Here is an 18,315-nt window from a genome sequence, read left to right as displayed (position 1 = left end):
TTAAGGTGGGCAACGTTTACAACATAATTTCATTATACGCGGATGATGTACTTCTCTACTTGAGGAACCCTGAGCTCAACGCACCCACAACGCTAGAAGTTCTCGACAATTATGCAAAGTACTCAGGGATACGATTCAGCAGACACAAATCAACTGCATTCCCCCTAGCTAGCCTGAGGGGCATTGCAGTAGACGACCTCCCGCCTATCGGAATACAGTGGCAACCTGACAAGTTCCGGTACCTGGGAATCAATGTGGGTCACACCCCGCTACTCACACACGAACATAACACTATAGCAGCAGTCACCGGCCTTCGGCGTTCAATCAAATTTTGGTCCAAACTACCACTGTCAATGGTGGGTAGAGCGGCGATTGCCAAAATGATAATCCTTCCTCGATTCCTGTACTTCTTTGCCAATATTTGCCACTACGTTCGCCCGCCTTTCTTCAAGACACTAGAGGCCATCATCAAGGACTTCTTGTGGGGTCCGCGCAGACACAAGCTCACACTGGCCACGCTGTCTCTCCCACATAAGGAAGGCGGAATAAAACTCCCAGACCTTCACCTTTACTACTTGGCGGCCCAGCTCAGTCACATTACGAAGTGGCTGTCTGATGACACATCGGCCGAACTGGAACTACTCGGGCAATCTTCCACAAACTTATTCCCCAAAGAAACTCTATGGTTTCCCCCTCGGCTACCTCCCGAAACTCCGCTGATTGTCAAGCTGGGCAGGCAGATATGGGCCAGGGCCTGTCACATAAGGCAAGTGAAACATCCGTACTCACCGGATAACCCCATAATGGTGGATGTGTGCAAGTCGGAGGCGGAACTTCCCACTCCCAGGAGATGGGAGGAAGCAGGCATATATACATGGGGAGACATGTTCACTGATGGGGAATTCAGGGACTTCGAGTCGTTACAGAACATTGAAGGACTATCCAAGGGCCAGTTCCTCTGGTACCACAGGATCAAACAGATCGCTAAGAAGCAGTGGAACAGCTGGCCGGAAGAGCCCACCCCAGACCCACTGCTACAGGAAATGCACGACCTCTCAGATGGATGGAGACCAGTTTCCAGACTTTACAACAGACTCATAGACAAGCCTAACCCCAAAGGTCAGGCACTGAAGGCGAAATGGGAGGCAGATCTTGAATCACCACTTACTGACAAGGAATGGGAGAGAGCACTGATCTACCCCAAGAAAGTGTCCCGGAATTCCAGATTCGGACAAATACAGCTGAATGTCCTTTACCGGACATATATGACTCCCCACAGGATTGCCTCATTCAACCCGAAAATACCCCCGATGTGCCCATGGTGCGGAAATGACAAGGCAGACATGATCCACATGTTCTGGTCCTGCATCAAAGTGAAATCACTCTGGTTCAAAGCCAAACAATCCTGCGCAGAAGCTGGCATGGTAAGACACGACTGGACGCCCGGAGAGTGCCTACTAGGTATATATCCTAGACCGGGCAAATTTGAACATTTGGTGAAACTAATGGACATCTCATGCATTTTGGTCAAGAGAACAATAGCGATGGCCTGGAAGACTCCAGCGGGCCCCAGCCATGCTCGGTGGCTGAGCGAACTGGCGAGATGGACGACTGCTGAAACCAGGGCCTGGCAAGACGGGATCACAACCAGCGGAGAAGCCACAAGTGGAACCCTGGACTCCTGGAAAGCCCTCCTGAGTGACATGCGTTTCAAGGCAGACTATAAGCCTCCCTGAGGGACTGTAGCGTCCTACAACACCCGATTTTTCATACTGATACAGAGATGGAATTACCTGAATCTGTTCCCCTCGCTTCCTGTAACATCGGAACTATAATTTTTACTTGCCACCAAACATCTCATAATTAACGCTACATGTAGACTGCCGTTGTTTTGGTTGTTCTCACGTTACTTTTTTTTGTTGTATCGTTTTTTTATTACCACACTTGTAAGTTTGTAATGTTTCTCACTTTCTTGAAAAAACCAATAAAATACTTTACAAAAAAAAAATGGGCGTTGTGCGTCCTACTTATAACATCCAGTGACGTCGGCGGAGGTCCTCGAGGGCGGCGTATCGACATCATCAACGCAGACGCCAAAGATTTTCCGAAGCAACACACAAGACATGTCATTGATATGGAATACGTCGTCGCACCATCCCATCGAAAGAACGTTACCAGGTAAGAGAGTAACTTGTTCTTCTTACTCCCAGAACATAACTGCTTGTGATTATCTTCATCTATATTCCGTCAGTCAGTTTGAGAAAATAAAAGCTATATCTGACAGCTATCAATTACATATTCCTGTATAAAGGATGCTCCCTTCATTGAGGAAGACCAATACTGCGTCTTATCCCACAAAGCCCTCCTATTTCCCTGGGGCCCTTCCCCTCTCAGGTGATTCTCCCGGCTAACACCGCCCTCAGGGTTAGGATCAAGAAGTGTCTGCCTGTGCCTTGCCACCTGGAAGGAGACTTTAGGTAGGGTTTTTGTGAGGACTCTTTAGGATTCATCACATAGGCTGCCTGAATGCCAGGGTGCTAATATGTGATGAAATTACTCTGGCAGGATTATCTCCTTAAAATTCAATTTCCAAGACGATTTTATAGACCACTTTCTCAATTCCATCTTCCTAAAGGGATTTGCAGTTAGTAGGGGGGGTTAATCGTATCTCTGATCACTAAGTCCATAATTCATGTGAATAAAATAAAGCCATCAAAAGGAAGCAGGGAACCTCTCTAAAAGTTCTTTATTATCTTCTACCTCTGGTTAAACATTCCTGATAAAAATAAAAAATGTCCAAATGTAGGAAGATTGAGCTAAATTCCTCTAACCCCTCAGACTGTTTGCCAGTACCAGGATCTCCAATCTACATTCTCTGATTTTGTCTGGCCCCTTCCTGTCACGTCAAAGCTGAAAAAGCTGCCTGCTTTTTTTTCCTTATTTTCACATAATTGGTAAATGTGTGCATTTATACTAAGCCTCTGCTCTATACAATAGCCACCATATGTGACTTAAATCGCCTCATTTTCATTTTATCAGAGGCTTCATAGTGTTGGGAATTAGGTTTAGTTCAAACTCGGATAACATTTACGAGTGTAATTAAATCCCAGTAATAAAATAAAACAAAAAAGAACTTTGCTGCCTGGTTGTGGCTCCCTTTGAGTTTATTGGGGAACATGTTTCTTTTGAAGATGGTAATTCTTGTGCGGTTTTATTCTTGCTTTAGACAATTCATTTCAATTTAGCGAACACATTTTTAAGGTAATTAACAAAGAAGTTGTGAAATGTATCTGAGCGGGAAACCTAAGTCAGATGAGCATCTGTGAAATGGTGGATGCTACGTAAGGGTGCTAGGCATTTCCAGAATTTTCATGTGATTACTCAGTGACTGCATTACATTTTCTCTGCCAGTTAATGCTTCCGCTGGGTCAGATTTTGTATATGATTTTCTTAGCTTGAAAGAGATGACCCAACTCCATCACACAAGCAGTTTCTTCTTTATATTCTAAGTAATAACTTCAGAAGGATAACTTGAAAGGGAAAATGTAAAAGGGAGAGAAGATCAATCTGAGGCAGAGACACCGGGAATAAACTATAAATTCCAATATTGGATACTATGATTTATCAGGGGCCCATTAAAATAGGGAAGTCCTGGAGATCATCCAGACTACAGAGCTGGGGGGGCACAGTGGCAAGAGAGAAATAAAAGCTAGAGCTTGCTGGGAGTAGTACCCCAGATCTGGGGAGAGAGCCCCTTAGCCTACCAAGGAGGGGTTGGAAATCTGTGACCCACATTGATCGTGCCAAGAGGGGCTTGCAAGGAACCATCTTCAAAATCCAGATCAAGAATGTAGCAGGATATGAAAGGTTTCAGGATCCCAAATACACATGATTTAACTCCATTATAAGAGAACGCAGAACTCCTGACTCTTCTCTACTAAATCTAAAAAGGACTGGGTGGAGCGTGGCGTAGTTCTTGTGGAAGATTTGCTGCAGGAATGGTTTAAATTATTTTGTGTTCCTGGTACATCAATAAAGGCAGGGATGTAGATTACATTTTTTAAGGTTCATGCAGCTCAGAGGTTATTGGCTGAAGAACAAGCCTAGAAAGGCATACTCTGTCACGAACTGAGTTACTAATCAGTGAATTTGGCTACTGAATTTATATCCATGTGATATTCCTGCTTAAATGATTGATCTTGCAGAAAGAGAATGATTAGGGCTACAGTTAATTTCTCATGTAAGCGCGCTTGGTTCTAAACTGTGCAAAATACAGTTTTGTAATTGCCACATAAAATGATTTCCTTCGGTAAGTCAAACTTGCTCTCACTGGAAGGCAGAATTGGAAGCCTAAAACTGTAGGTTCTGGTCATGCTGTAACCTGAAACTGTTTTGGAGGAATGTGAGGTCTAGAGCAGCATTCACTGTCATTTGCAGCCTGAGTCTTATACGGTTCTGTCGGGGCTAATAAGAGGATGAGCATTTAATAGCAAAGTAAAGATATTTTAAATGTTAAATCAGGTTGATGACTACATCTCCAATAACTGGCAGGCAGAGAAGCCTTCCACACCCGTAGAGCATAAAAACAATGTGCAGGATTACAAAAGCAGAGCTATCATTTTAGGAGAGGACAAAGGGCCAATTTTAGTAGGATTTTGAGTAGCTGTAAGAAACAAATAGTGATTTTGGCTGAGTGAAAGAATGAGCAGAGCTATAGTTTTTTAAGATTTTATTTCACCAAAGGTACAATGCATGACGAAGTGCAATCAAAATCACAATTAAGAGTCTTAAGTGATTTTATAAGTATCGGAAATATACTATCCTGCTGAGATCATGGATTAAGAAGAAACCGGGATGGCCAGTATACCTAAAAGTATGCACACTTAAGGTTTTACCTAAATGACATTTTATTTAGGTAGGCGGTAGGTCAAAACCACTACACTTCGATCCTAAAAGGGCTGAGTTAGAATTTAAATTACAATGGGCCTCATTCTGAGTCGGGCCGTCCGGTATCCGAGGATTCCAGCATTTTACCTGACCGCCTGACTAAGCCAGGTGCCCTACTGGCCAAAAAAGCCTTTACCGCTACCGGCATTGCTGATGGCGGTAACAACGGCAAATCCCCTCCTGGAGTCCTCTTGGACTCCATGAATGCGGATTAACACTGCTCCGCCAGCACGCGTAATCCGCCAGCACCCGTAATCCGGTGGCAATGCCGCTGGACTGGCTGCTAGTAAAGCTAAGTACCAGATGCCGGTATCCTGGTGGCTCTACTGCCAGGATACCGGCATATTCAGAATGAGCCCCAATATTCTTTGTTAGACTCTGGCTGGCAGGAAAAAGATAGATTAAGAGTGACTTTCCCCCCTGGAATTTAGCACTTTACCATGCATGCACTTTACATCATTCAGAGCAGTGATTTTATCTTGTTTCTGTTGGATGCAAACAGCTTACTTCGGTGCTCTGCTTGAATCCAATTTGAAAGAAAATATATATCTTGCACCAATACTCTATGCCAGACTACCCCTAGCACACTTCTAATCAAACCCCTCTCCCCCAGAAGCTTATGAGTACAGGGCTAGATACAGAAATGTGTGTGCCCACTAGTTTATGCTCCTCCACTAGAGGCCAAAACACCCTCCCTCATGGAAGCAAATTACATTGGTTTATCCATTCCTATAGTCCCACCCCTTTTCTACTTGCACCCCCAAATAGTATCACCCGAAGTACATGAATGAGTACGAGTGTGTCGCCTACCTACAGCACTAAAGCCTAGTGACACCTGTTTGCCTTGGAAGGCATGTTCCTCAAGCTCTCCCCAAATCCACCTTCACCTCCGAGAATTACATCATGTCCTTTAAATCCTCTTGGGGTTCGCTCTCATCTTCTTTAGACAAAAACGTTTGTATTGCCCACATAGAGCTCTTTGCTTTCAAAAGAATACTATTTTGATAACATAGGGTTTATTAGAGCTTGCTTCAAAAAAAGAGTGGCCTCCCTGGGCCGCCCTTCCCAGTGAATTGCAATTGATTACTTTTGCATAGGGCTTTGCAATGTTGGCTGTGTTTGGGGACTTTTAGTTAGCTGCTTAGTACAGTTTTTTAGTAGGTCGTTTAGTCTGCTACATTTTAAAAAGCTATTGTGAATCCGAGAACTGTGGGGATTAAATGAGAATGCACCACAAGCATTCAAATCAATGAACTAATTAACACTGTTTTGCTACTGGATATCCTCGTTCTTTCAAGTAAACAAATGCTCATGCATAACTACTCCGAACTTTTTGATGTACGTTTGATGGATAGTAGTACATTTAAAATGCTTTTAGAAGTAATTTGTGTGTGTGTGTGTGTGTGCGGGTGGGGGGGTGTGGGGGGTATGATAGGCAGCATTGTGGGTATTATGTGGTGAGTAAATGTTCATCCCAAATGCAGTCTCTTCTGAAGAGTTAAAAATGCCTGCAGCTAGTCCTACAAGTGTCTTTGATGGAACTATCATGTGTGTGGAATAGAAGTAGTAAGGTGCATCTGGCAGAGGCAATAAGGTCACTATTCTGTTTAATATTTACTGTAAACTATTTTTAAACACAAGCATTTCTGTATTAGAATATTATTTGAGTAAAACTTTATGAAATATTTTTAATGAAATATGGAGGTAATATAACTTGTTTTCATTTTTTTTCTGTTACAGCTTCTGTGCCCAAAGTGTGCCTATAAATTGGGCTCGTTTAACTGGTATGGAGAACAGTGTTCATGCGGTCGTTGGGTGACGCCAGCATTTCAGATCCACAAAAATCGAGTGGATGAAGTGAAATCGCTCCAGTCCCTTGGAATACATAGAGGAAAAATGTCAGTCGGGGCTACCAGCTGAGATTCCGAGTGGAGGAGAAATACTTGTCAGCATTTAAAAACGTACTATGTGACTGTACGTGAACACTGGTGTCCGTGTTGTCTCTTTTCATGCCATATTGATGTTCCCAAACTTCAGTCACCTATTGGGTTAGTCGAGTAGAAGGAAGAGGCATGCTTCTGCTATAATCTGAGAATCGGGACATTTTGGGTGCTCGGCAGCTCACCATCAAAGTATCTGAGAAATCTCAAAAACAGAATTGGTCTGACCAAAAGCACTCATTTACCTCTTCGGCGCAGCTCTTTCACAATGTTGATGTTGCCTGGCGTGGTATTAGATGTTGTATGTGGTCTGTCTGCCGCTATTTCTTTGGCAGCCATCATTGCCAAAGGATGCATGTTACAAACATGTGTTTCTGAAAATCTTGATTTGAATTTGGGAAATGTACTAAATAAACTTGTTTTCACCATTCTTTTGAAGCACTGCTGAAATGTATTGTTGTGCTACTGTTGTTAAGAGTTGGGATAGTTTGCATTGTGTGGTTGATGTGATAATACATTTTAAAAGCAGTTTTCCTCCTTTGCTGCATGGGCCTTGCATTCCGAAGGATCTGCTCTAGTAAAATGCAATTATTTAAAATTCTGTATAAATCAAAGAGTCAATATTTTACCTTGTATCGTTCATTCTCAGTGGTTGGTTGAACAGGTCCTATAAGAGCTTGAATACATTCATGCACCCACCATTACGAGTTGGTGGCATTTAGCCCTCCTCTGTATTTGGCAAGTAGAGCTTTAGAAGCATCCAGCCAAACTGGCAAGCTGCTGTTGGTTTATTATTCAACAACAAGAGGTGTCAACATTGATAAAAATTGCAGTGCACCTTTCACTGTGTTTTTTGATACAATATTTCATGAATGGTTCTGTTGTAGCATTGTTGAACCATCATATTGTCAGGAAGCGTACTCCCAGTAGAAGCCTCTTCGGTTCTCGAGGTTTTCTTCTCTGTTTCTGAGGGTGTAAGACAAACTGGAGGCCCATATCTCCAAAAGGAGAAAACCAGGTATCTGGAATAGGTCAGTGTCTTTAGGAGAGAGTAGGCCTTTCAGGACCTAAGGCTGTGGAGTTTGAAGTGAGAGGGTGATAATCCACAGGAGGCCAGAGCCCAAAGGTAGTGGTGCCAGAATGGCAGATGGGGAGTTTCAAGATGTTAAGCAGGGCAACAGGCAGATGATCAAAAGCACCATAGCTCAGACATCTTGATGACGTGGCAGTAACACTGTTTTCACAGAAACCCTGAGTGGAAGGAGGTGGTGGCCTCTCTTGTGGCCCTCTCCCAGGCAGAATGCCTCTTTGCACACAACACCAAAGCCACGACTCCATTTTCTTGCACTGTATTTAGTTAAATTGTGCTGGAAGTGACCATCTTTGTAGGTCACTAAGCATCCATCACCTTAGCACCTGGTAAAGCACAAAGGAAAACCAATACCCATTACATCTCTGTACCTCACTGGTGTGAAAACCCCAAGGGATTTCCACTATACAGAACCTCGGGGAGCAGGGTAGGGGGGCACCCAATGATGAAATACGATATCCTCTTTGCAATCTCTTCCGCATCCTATTATACAGGAGTTAATGACTTCCCAACTCCCTACTCCCCTTTTTCTGCCAAACGCTGAGACGAAGAGGAGAGAGAGTGGGAGGATGAGGATTACCAACATAGAACCACAGACACGGAAAACAGACTCTCCTCTTTCTACAGTAGACTGTCCCACCAACAACGCCAGGCAAAGTCAGGCCTCCCTTTACCCCCATGCACACCTGAATATAATCACCACTCCCAGAAAGTATAAAAGACGGGGCAGGAGAGCCCACTTTGAGTGAGTTGGGGATGCTAGAAGGTGCCAAGAAGCAGGAGAAAGACCTATCGAGCTGCAGAGACCCTTGGAGACCTGGAGGAGGAGGAGACCGCCCAACCACTGGCTCTGCTACTTGAGAGGACACTGCAGTGTGGAGGAAGGAGCTGTACTTCCAGAAGGCAAGACCTGGGGCAGCTGGGGTCACCTGGCGGTACCAACAGCAAACCTCCTCCCCTTGGCCAGGCAGGCAAACCCAGGTCTCTGAGGGGCAGAGGGAGAGACTCTGACCTCCAACTAAAATCCCCTTTTAGCTTCTGCAGCTCCCAATGACCGAAAATGCCATTTCGGGAAGCTGTGAAGTGGGAGCAAAATTAGCAGAGTGCATTCCGGGACTAGAAGCGCCCAGACTCTTATTTATTTTTGGGCATTTGTGAACTATGAAGGGAGGCTAGAGCCCAGCTGAGGGAAACCTTCATTTGTGAAATCACAGAGCAAGCCCAAACGCACAAGGAAGCAGCTATCCTGAGATCTGAGAGGACGACAAGGAGGGAATTACCCTTGCCCTTCACAACCCAGAACCGTGACTTTCAAGAAGCCTCAAGGAAAAAAAAATAAGACCGGGAGTTGCAGCTGATGAATGGTGTGATGAATGGTGTAGCGTGTGTGAAAGGTACAGGGGGCCCTCCCGCACTGATAGCCAGGGTGGGAAGAAGCAATTGCCTCTGTGGTACCGTCCTGGACTCCAACAGCAAAGCAACGCCAACGAGTTCAGCACAGCCAGTGAGTTGGAGAAACGGATTGCAGACCAGACTGTTATGCTCAAGGTTGCAACTGGCAATGCATGGGTGCTCACTCGAAGGTCTCTGTTTGGTGCCCCCCCCCAACCCCTGAGCAGGAAAGAATTCTTGAACTGTAAAATTGAAGTGGTCCTGTAGCGGGTTCTGTTGAATCCCATGCACACACAAAAGTCTTCGATTGTCTATAAACTGAAGTTGGTCTGAGCCCGGCTGAGGGGGACTAATTGTAGAAAAGGGGTCTGTGCCCGGAAGAGGCAGATCCTGGGTGAAGGGTAACATACCCAAAAAGATTGAGGCAAATGTGAACCCGGCTGAGGGATGCCTACAAATTGAGGTTGGTCTGAACCCAACTGAGGGAGGCTAACGGTGGAAGAAGGATCAGAGCCCAGCTGAGGGGAATCCTGGGTGAAGAGTAAATCGCCCTACATGAATATTGAGAAAGAAACCTTTCTTTATTGTTTATGGGACATTAGGTCTTCTAAGTCAAGAGACTTTGCACTAAAGAAACTTGGGCACAAAAGGCCCTGATGTTGGTAAAGTTACTGTGACCTTGTGCCGGAGAAGCCCTGGAGTGTGCTGTGTTCAAGTGACCTGCCTTGTTCCCGTGCTAAAAACTTGGGGAAGGGAGGCCCACGGCCTAACATCCTGACTTAACATTTTGTGAACACTTCTTTCTTTTTGTGAACATTATCCCACACTATTTTGTAGCATAGCAGTAAGGATTGGCAATAGGTTGTTTTATTATAGGGACTTTTCTTTGACTAGACTCCACAAGGCCCGTTTTTTAGTTTTATTTGATTGTCGTAACTTGCTCCCATCTTAGATTTAGGTTTAGATTAGGCATTTATCTCACCCATTTTGCAGTTAAATAAACACCCTAGAAATGTGATCACTTGTGTCTGTCTTACTTTGATAACATCCTCACACTGGGGAGATGGCGTCTCCAGAACACCAAGAGCATTGTGACATCTGGGAACCACTGACAGGGCAAAGAAAGACTGAGGATCATAGCCAGACCTGGACGCTGCTCTGAGGAGGATTATTCAAATGCATGGCAGAACTGGGGCGGGAGGTGGTTGGGACTTATGCTCTAACTTTTCTTAGTCTGAGGAGGATGCAGGTTGCATATCTTTTCTCGAGTATTTTCCCAGAGTCACAGATTTAGTCAGAGTTGTTATCGGCTTCAAAACATTTTGAATGCGAGGCTTACAGTCTTGTCCCCTGCTACGAGGCACATTGATTTACTAGGGAGAATTGAACAGGAGGCACTTAAGAGAAGACTTTTATTAGCTGAAAACATTGTTTTCAGATTGACCTGCCCACCATTTACCTTTTTAAATGTTTCTATCCAACATTAGCAACATGAGAATCTCCATTCAAGAATTTGGGAACGCCTCTCCTGAGAATGAACACAGTCAAATAACCTTTTCTATAGGATGGTTCCCGCTCAGGAGGCTCTGCGTACTTTACCAGAAGAGAGATATCCATTTGCCTATCGGTCTGTTCCTGCCCACAAGGGCAGTCCAGCACCGAAATGCTTAGCAGTTCTCCTCTGAACAAGAGTACCATCAGCAACCCCAGACATGTGTTTTTGTCTTGTTGGGCGCCATCAGTGGTCAAAGTGTATGAAAAGAAGTAGTGGAACTATGTTCCCTGCTTGCCCGCCTCCCACAAACCCCATCAGCAAATACCCTCCCACGCCCAATACAAACCCCAAACCTGGGTCCCGCCTTTCCTCCATTCCACCCCAGCCACTGTGTAAAGGCGGAAAGAAACAGTGAAAAAAATATGCATTTTAAATTACCCCCATTACCGTTATTCATTGTCTTCCACAGCATGCAGTTTTATGCACCCTCCATTTGCACCTCTTAAGGGGCATGCTAAAGATGAAAGCCACCACTCCCAGCTACCCCCGACGCAGTGCACTGAAGTGCAAGTTTCAACTTCTTCCTACACTTTAATTTTAAAACTGAACAGTTTCTTTTTAAAATAAAAGTATTGGAACTGTGTAACATAAAAAAAAGTAGTAGAGGAGCACCGCTCGCGCCCACTTCGATCACTGGGCATCATCAATGAGGTGAAGCTGAATCTCTCCAAGCACAGTGTGAAAGCTGTCCACATCTAGATTACCCTTAGTCACTTGGTTATGGACTGTCCTGAGTGAGACCAGACTGATACACAAATGGATATTTCTTCTCTGTGAAAGGTACAGTGAGCTAATGCTTGCTTGTTTGACCCTGTAGAGTGGGGACCATCTCAGAGAACAGGTTATTCTGCCATGTTCATTCTCAGTGGAGGAGCTCTCACAATTTTTGTAAATTATTTAAAAATCTTCCTTAAAGATTGCATGAAGTGTAAACTAAAGTTCTCCAGCATGGGGTCTGGCATGGATTCACATGCTCATGAATATTCCCCGTCATCAGGCCGGGAATTCTCGGTATAGAAAAAAATCAGTATCAGTTTCGCTTCTGATCTGTCTTTCTTAGTAGTAACCAATCACTGGTCTCTGGATCATACTGCCCCCAGCCAATGACTGCCCTCTCCCTAAGCCCCGCCTCTGGCAGCCATCCTCAGATTTTTACCGCACGTTCAAGTGTTGGGAGTCCTCGTGCTGTAGCTCTCGAGCTTTTGCTGCGTTTTCGCGCTTTTTCAGGAGATTTTTCTCATTTTTCGGTTAAATAGAGCCTCAAACTCCACCGTTTCTACATCCGATCAATGGGGATCCGTTTCGGAGTTTTCTACGCCCCTCAAGGGTGAAGATTTCGTTGAGTTACGCTTTTGGAGGATTCCAGAAGTTCCGAGGCCTACCCCGGACATGGCCCAGGAGAAAGGAAGCTCGACGCCCGGGAAGCTGTTCAGGACCTGCCCTGGATGCCAGCTTCAGAATGTTTTCAAGGAGGACGAGCATTCGTCATGCCTCTACTGTCTCCATGAGGACAAGACGCACACGGAGAAGGACTGCGTTTTGTGGGAACATGTCGGAGCGGACCATGAAAGATCGCCACCTCCGTCTCTGGCTGGAAGGGAAGAGCCCTTCAGGCGAGAAGAAGAAAAAGAAGTCCGAGCGGTCTTCTAAGTCCTGTGAGGGCGCCCCGGCGACGGGGGCCCAACAAAAGGCTAAGCACCGCGGGCACCGGGAGTGCCAAACGGTCGGGCTCCTTGGCTGCCAGGCAGGGCACATACTCCCCGGCGCCATCAACCACGAGCCAACGCTCTGGCTCGGGTAAGAGGAAGTCCGAGAACCCGGCAAAGCTTCTGGAGAGGCCACGGTCGATCTCAAAGATTCCGGCAGAGGGGGAAGCGAGGCTCGGACCCTCCCCCCAAGGTGAAGGCCCCAGCCGTCCAGAAGGTGGCGATGGCCTTAATTCACCCTGCTAAGACCTCGATTGAGGATGTCGCTGTGGCCCTGGCTCACCCTGTGGAGGCTACACCAGTGGAGGCGCCCTCAGGACCCAGAGTCTCCCTGCCACCGCGGAGGGAGTCGTCTTTCAGGCCCATTGAGAAGACCCTCATGAAGTCCTCGTTGGAAAAGGTGAGGGAGGGGCTGGTGGAAGAGCTCATCGAAGTCGTGGAAGAGGCCCAGCCCATCGGGAGGGATCCCGACGAGGGCGACGACGAGAGCGACGGTGTAGCCGACAAGGCTCCTCAAGAGCCCTCGCGCCAGTCGTTTCCGGCGCCGCAGGACACCTCGGTGGCCATTTTGTCAGCGATTCAGTCCTTATGCTCGGAGATAAGGACAAGGTTGCCCCTTCCCCCGACGGAGGTACCTGAGCCAGACCCGACTGTCATGATGCCTACCTCCAAGGAGACAGGTCCGACCCAGCAACCCCAGAGGCAGGCATCATTTTCCCCAGGGGAGTGCCAGCGGGCCCAAACTGGGGCCCTTTGGACGCAGTCCTGGCGCCTTAGGCACCAGGCTCATGTTGGACCTCTGTCCTGGCGCCTTAGGCGCCAGGCTCATAAAGCTAGACATGTGTTCAAGTGTTTTAATGTGCACTTACCTGATGCAGACCATGTTGCCACATCCAGGCCCTCTTGAGGCCTGAATGGAACTACTTTACCTGTGGGACTACTTTCCACCCGGGTGTGGTCGGGGAAGGATACATACCTGATCGGAGGAAGGATACACACTTGGAACTTCATCCAAAGCTATTTAAACCACACCGATCAGCAACTCACGCTTCACGTTGTTCTGCTCCTCGCAGCTGGACGCTCACCATGTCAGCTCCTGCATCTGGACTTCAGCCACGCCTGTCAGCATCCTGGCTCACCTGCAAAGGGAGACAAGAGACCTTACCAGCTAAATCTGCACCACGGAGACATCACACCGACGATCCTGAAAAGGAAGACATCATTTTTAAAAGCATTTTGTTACGATCGCTGCAGCGCTGCATTTCACTCACCTTTCCTGGGTGCCTCCATCTTCAGCAGCGATCATCCGGATTCACAGCCACTTCCCAGAGCCTAGAGAAAAAGACAAGAATAAGAGGTGAGAGAAGGAAGGGAATAAGACTTACCTTTTGGGTCATTCCCATTTCATTTCGGGTCTTGCCGCTTCCAGGCATTTTCCAGACCCCGGCCCCTATGGGGAAAAAAGACATGAGCATTAGCGCTTGCTGCAATAAGACAATGAACATTATTATTAAGCTTGGACTTTTGAACTTGCAACAGAACCTTTACAGAGCCTTACCTGAATAGTCAAGCTTACCTGAACCATCAATCCTCAATCCAGTGAAGTAACTGGGTTTCAACGCGCCCCTGCATCTGAAGCAGGATGGAGAGCTCATCCTTCCTGACCCTAAGGTGAGACTTCACGGGGAATCGTGGAAGGGTATCGTGGAGGGTTGAAAGAGAGTGGGAGGCTTGAGCATAACTCAGTCAGTAGGTAATACTCCCTTTTCACGCACAGGGGAATATTCCTGCGAGCCGGAGAAGCCAGAGTAGAGGGCCCTTCCTGTCCATCTTCAGAGTCCTGCGCTTCACCATTGAAGAAGCATCAGCACTCGAAGCCAGACCTGCGCCTCCGTGGGAATCAGGTGAGCGTTACAGAACGCGAAGCCTACCCACAATTTCCCACCCAGGCGCTATGGAGACTTCCAAGACTGACCAGCTGGCCCAGCTTTTGGGGGAATTACAGGCAGAGGTGCACTCAGCCCGCCAGGAGACTAACGCTCTCAAAAGAGAACTGATCTTATCCAAGGAAAGAACAGATGACCTAGCCAAAAGGTTATTACAGGCCCAGGCAGGGCACACTCCTTTACCTAATTCCAGAGACATTTCCACATCAATGGGTTTGAGTAACCCGGTACAAATTAATCTACCTGGACACATGCCTTTGGCCCCGCCTGAACGTTTTGCGGGGGATCCCAAGAAATATGCCGTCTTTATGAACCAATGTCGTTTACACTTTCTATGCAGACCTGGAGCTTTCCCTAACGACCAGACCAAGGTAGCCTTTATACTATCTTACCTCAGTGGCAGTGCTGCCGATTGGTCTATTCCATTGGTAAATCAGGATGATCCCATCCTCCAGAATTTTCAGGGCTTCCAGGCCAGCATGGAAAGATTGTTCGCTCGACACTCTCAAGGACAGGCCCTTGATAACGAACTGCTATCCTTACGACAAGGTAATCAGGATCTTCTGTCCTACATTGCCACCTTTAACAGACTGGTTGTGGAAACTGGATGGCCAGAAAGCAAAAGGATCACATTGTTTCATCGAGGCCTGCACGGAGAGCTTAAGGATGTTCTAGCTCAGATAGTAAACCCACCCCAGGTCTGTGCAGACTACATTGACTTGGTGGTTCAACTTGATCACAGACTTCAAAATAGAAAAGCAGATCGGTTCAAGTATGAAAACCGAATACCGATCAAAACCCACGCTAACTCCAAGAGTACCGACGTATCTGAACCTATGCAAATCGGTGGTGTTAAAGGACCATTAACGCAGAAAGAACGAGAGAGAAGGCGGCAAATGCAACTTTGTCTGTATTGCGGGACTTCCGGTCACTTTCTTCGAAATTGTCCAGTTAAACCACTTAAGAAGGTGGTTGGAGCTACTGATAACGAATTAGTGACACCTGATTCGGGAAACGACCTAGCCCGACAAGCGTAGGGGTCCGCTTGCCGAGCTTGAAAACTAACTCTTTGACCTCGCATTTTGTCATGCCAATGGTGCTTGTGGACCCAAAACAGCCTCAGCAGTTGCATGCTATAAAAGCATACATCGACAGTGGAGCTATTGGAAATTACAAAGACCGTGAATTGGCTTCCAGGATTAAGCTTCCTCTCCGCCCGAAAGTAGCCCAAGATGTCATTACTACAGTAGATGGAACCGAAATAGCCTCAGGGCCTGTAACGCATTCCACTGTTGAAATGACACTGGTGGGTCAGAATGGACATCGGGAAGCAATCGTGTTTGATGTGATCAAGGCCCCACAATTTCAAATAATTCTTGGAATTCCTTGGTTAGAAACACATAATCCCAGAATTGACTGGCGAGCAAAGAAGATAAGTTTTCCTGATTGTGAACCAACTTGTTATCCAAGAAATCCAGCTATGGGTCTAGCCTCAGCAACTTCCACCCCTATACAGCTACCGTCAGAATACCAAGAATTCCAAGACGTTTTTCAGAAAGAACAGGCTAACACGTTACCTCCCCATCGGTCTTATGATTGCCAAATCGATCTGGTACCCAATGCTCAACTACCCTGGAGTAGGATTTATGCTCTTACGGAACCTGAGAACCTGCATTTGCGTCAGTATTTAGATCAGTACCTAGCCAATGGTTTTATTCGCCCGTCCAAGTCTCCTGTCTCTTCAGCTCTGTTCTTCTTGCAGAAAATAAAAGGCGACCTTAGAACGTGTATAGAATATCGCGCCCTAAATCAAATAACGATTAAGAATCGTTATCCTCTGCCCTTGATCCCTGAGCTTATCGACCAGGTGAAAGACGCTTGTGTGTACACCAAGTTAGATCTCCGAGGAGCTTATCACCTGGTGCGCATAAAAGAAGGCGACGAATGGAAGACTGCATTCCGCACCAAATTTGGGCTCTTCCAATATCAGGTGATGCCCTTCGGTTTGTGCAAGGCACCTGCCGCCTTTCAGTACTTTATGAATGATGTTCTTCGGGAACTTATCGATGTCTGTGTCATTGGTTACATTGACGACATCCTGGTGTACTCTTCTTCAGAATCTGATCACAGAAAACATGTTAGGGCAGTTCTTGAGAAACTGCGCCAGCACAGACTATTTGCAAAACTCGAAAAATGCGTTTTTCATACCACAGAAGTGGAGTTTCTCGGATTCATCCTGACACCTCAAGGAGTCCGAATGGACTCGCGAAAGGTGGACGCCATCCTCAAATGGCCATCTCCCAGCTCGGTGAAGGGAGTTCAGAGCATGCTCGGCTTTGCCAATTTCTATCGAAGATTCATCCCGGAATTTTCCCAAACAGTCCAACCCATCACCGCTCTCCTAAAGAAAAACAAACGCTTCGAATGGACTCTTGAGGCCGAACAAGCCTTCCAGGACCTGAAAACCAAATTCACCTCTGCACCTGTATTGAAGCACCCGCACCCAGATCTCCCGTACATAGTGGAAACCGATGCATCCAGTTCGGCCATGGGAGCTGTCCTGTCGCAAAGAGACCCAAAAACTAACCAACTACACCCAGTGGCCTTTTGGTCCAGAAACTTTTCTCCTCCTGAAAACAACTACGCAATTACCGATAAAGAGTTACTGGCCATCAAATCTGCTTTCAAGGCTTGGCGTCACTACCTTCTCGGGGCAAGACACACCATCACCATAATTACGGACCACAGAAACTTACAGTATTTAAAGACGGCCAAAGCTCAATCTTCACGACAACTCCGATGGGCTCTATTCTTTGCGGAATTTGATTTTGTAATTACCTATCGCCCTGGCTGCAAGAATGGAAAAGCGGACGCCTTATCCCGGATTGGCATGGAAGAACCTAATTCGAGCTTAGAACCTGTGCCCATCATACCTGAACAAAGAATCTTAGGCTTAACTTCATTGCAAACTATTGAGGATATCCAAACGCAAGTAAAACAACTTCTAGACTCTTCAACCTTACTGGAATGGAGTCAAAAGAGTCCTCATTACACCGTTAAGGATGACTTACCCTACTTCCAGGAGCGGTTGTTTCTGCCAAGTAAAGAATTGCAAGAACTTGTTATTGCCCATCATCATGAATCTTTAATGGAAGGACACCCTGGTATCGCTAAAACGGAGGAAAAAATCAAACGCCACTTCTGGTGGCCTTCTTGGAGAAAAGACATAAAGTCTTTTGTACTGTCTTGTGTAATTTGCGCCCAAAACAAGGCTCAAAAGAAAAGACCAGCCGGCCTACTTCAACCCTTGGATATTCCACCGGCACCATGGCACACCCTGCCAATGGACTTTATAACAGACCTGCCTCCTTGTGCTGGTTACAACACAATCCTTGTAATTGTGGACCTATTCTCCAAAATGGCCCACTTAATCCCTTTAAAGGTTTTGCCTTCAGCTTCCACCTTGGCCAACGAATTCCTGGAGAATATAGTTCGCATACATGGTTTCCCTTCCATATTAGTCTCGGATCGTGGAAGTCAATTTATCTCACATTTTTGGAAGAAGTGTTGCCAACTAGCACAAATAGATGTGCGGTTATCCACCAGCCACCACCCCCAGACCGACGGACAAACCGAGAGAACCAATCAGACTCTCGAGCAATATCTTCGGTGCATGTTACACCAATCCGAGTTAAATTGGAAAGACATCCTTTGGATCGCAGAATATGCATACAACAAT

General features: G+C 46.3%; 1 protein-coding gene across 5 annotated transcripts in view; it reads left to right on the top strand.

Annotated features, from left to right (window-relative positions):
* Window positions 1–7,317, top strand: part of DUSP12 (dual specificity phosphatase 12) — a 428,130-nt gene extending 420,813 nt beyond the window's left edge. For all 5 annotated transcript variants that reach the window (XM_069641288.1, XM_069641289.1, XM_069641290.1 and 2 more), the window contains one exon: window positions 6,688–7,317. In XM_069641288.1, coding sequence (XP_069497389.1) covers window positions 6,688–6,867 — 180 coding nt within the window. In that variant the 3' untranslated portion in view covers window positions 6,868–7,317. The remainder of the gene's footprint in view (window positions 1–6,687) is intronic.
* Window positions 7,318–18,315: the final 10,998 nt, after the last annotated feature.

This window comes from Ambystoma mexicanum, chromosome 1q (assembly GCF_040938575.1).
Source record: "Ambystoma mexicanum isolate Mex_15411 chromosome 1q, UKY_AmexF1_1, whole genome shotgun sequence".
Lineage (NCBI taxonomy): Eukaryota > Metazoa > Chordata > Amphibia > Caudata > Ambystomatidae > Ambystoma > Ambystoma mexicanum.
This window is presented reverse-complemented; position numbering and strand designations above follow the sequence as displayed.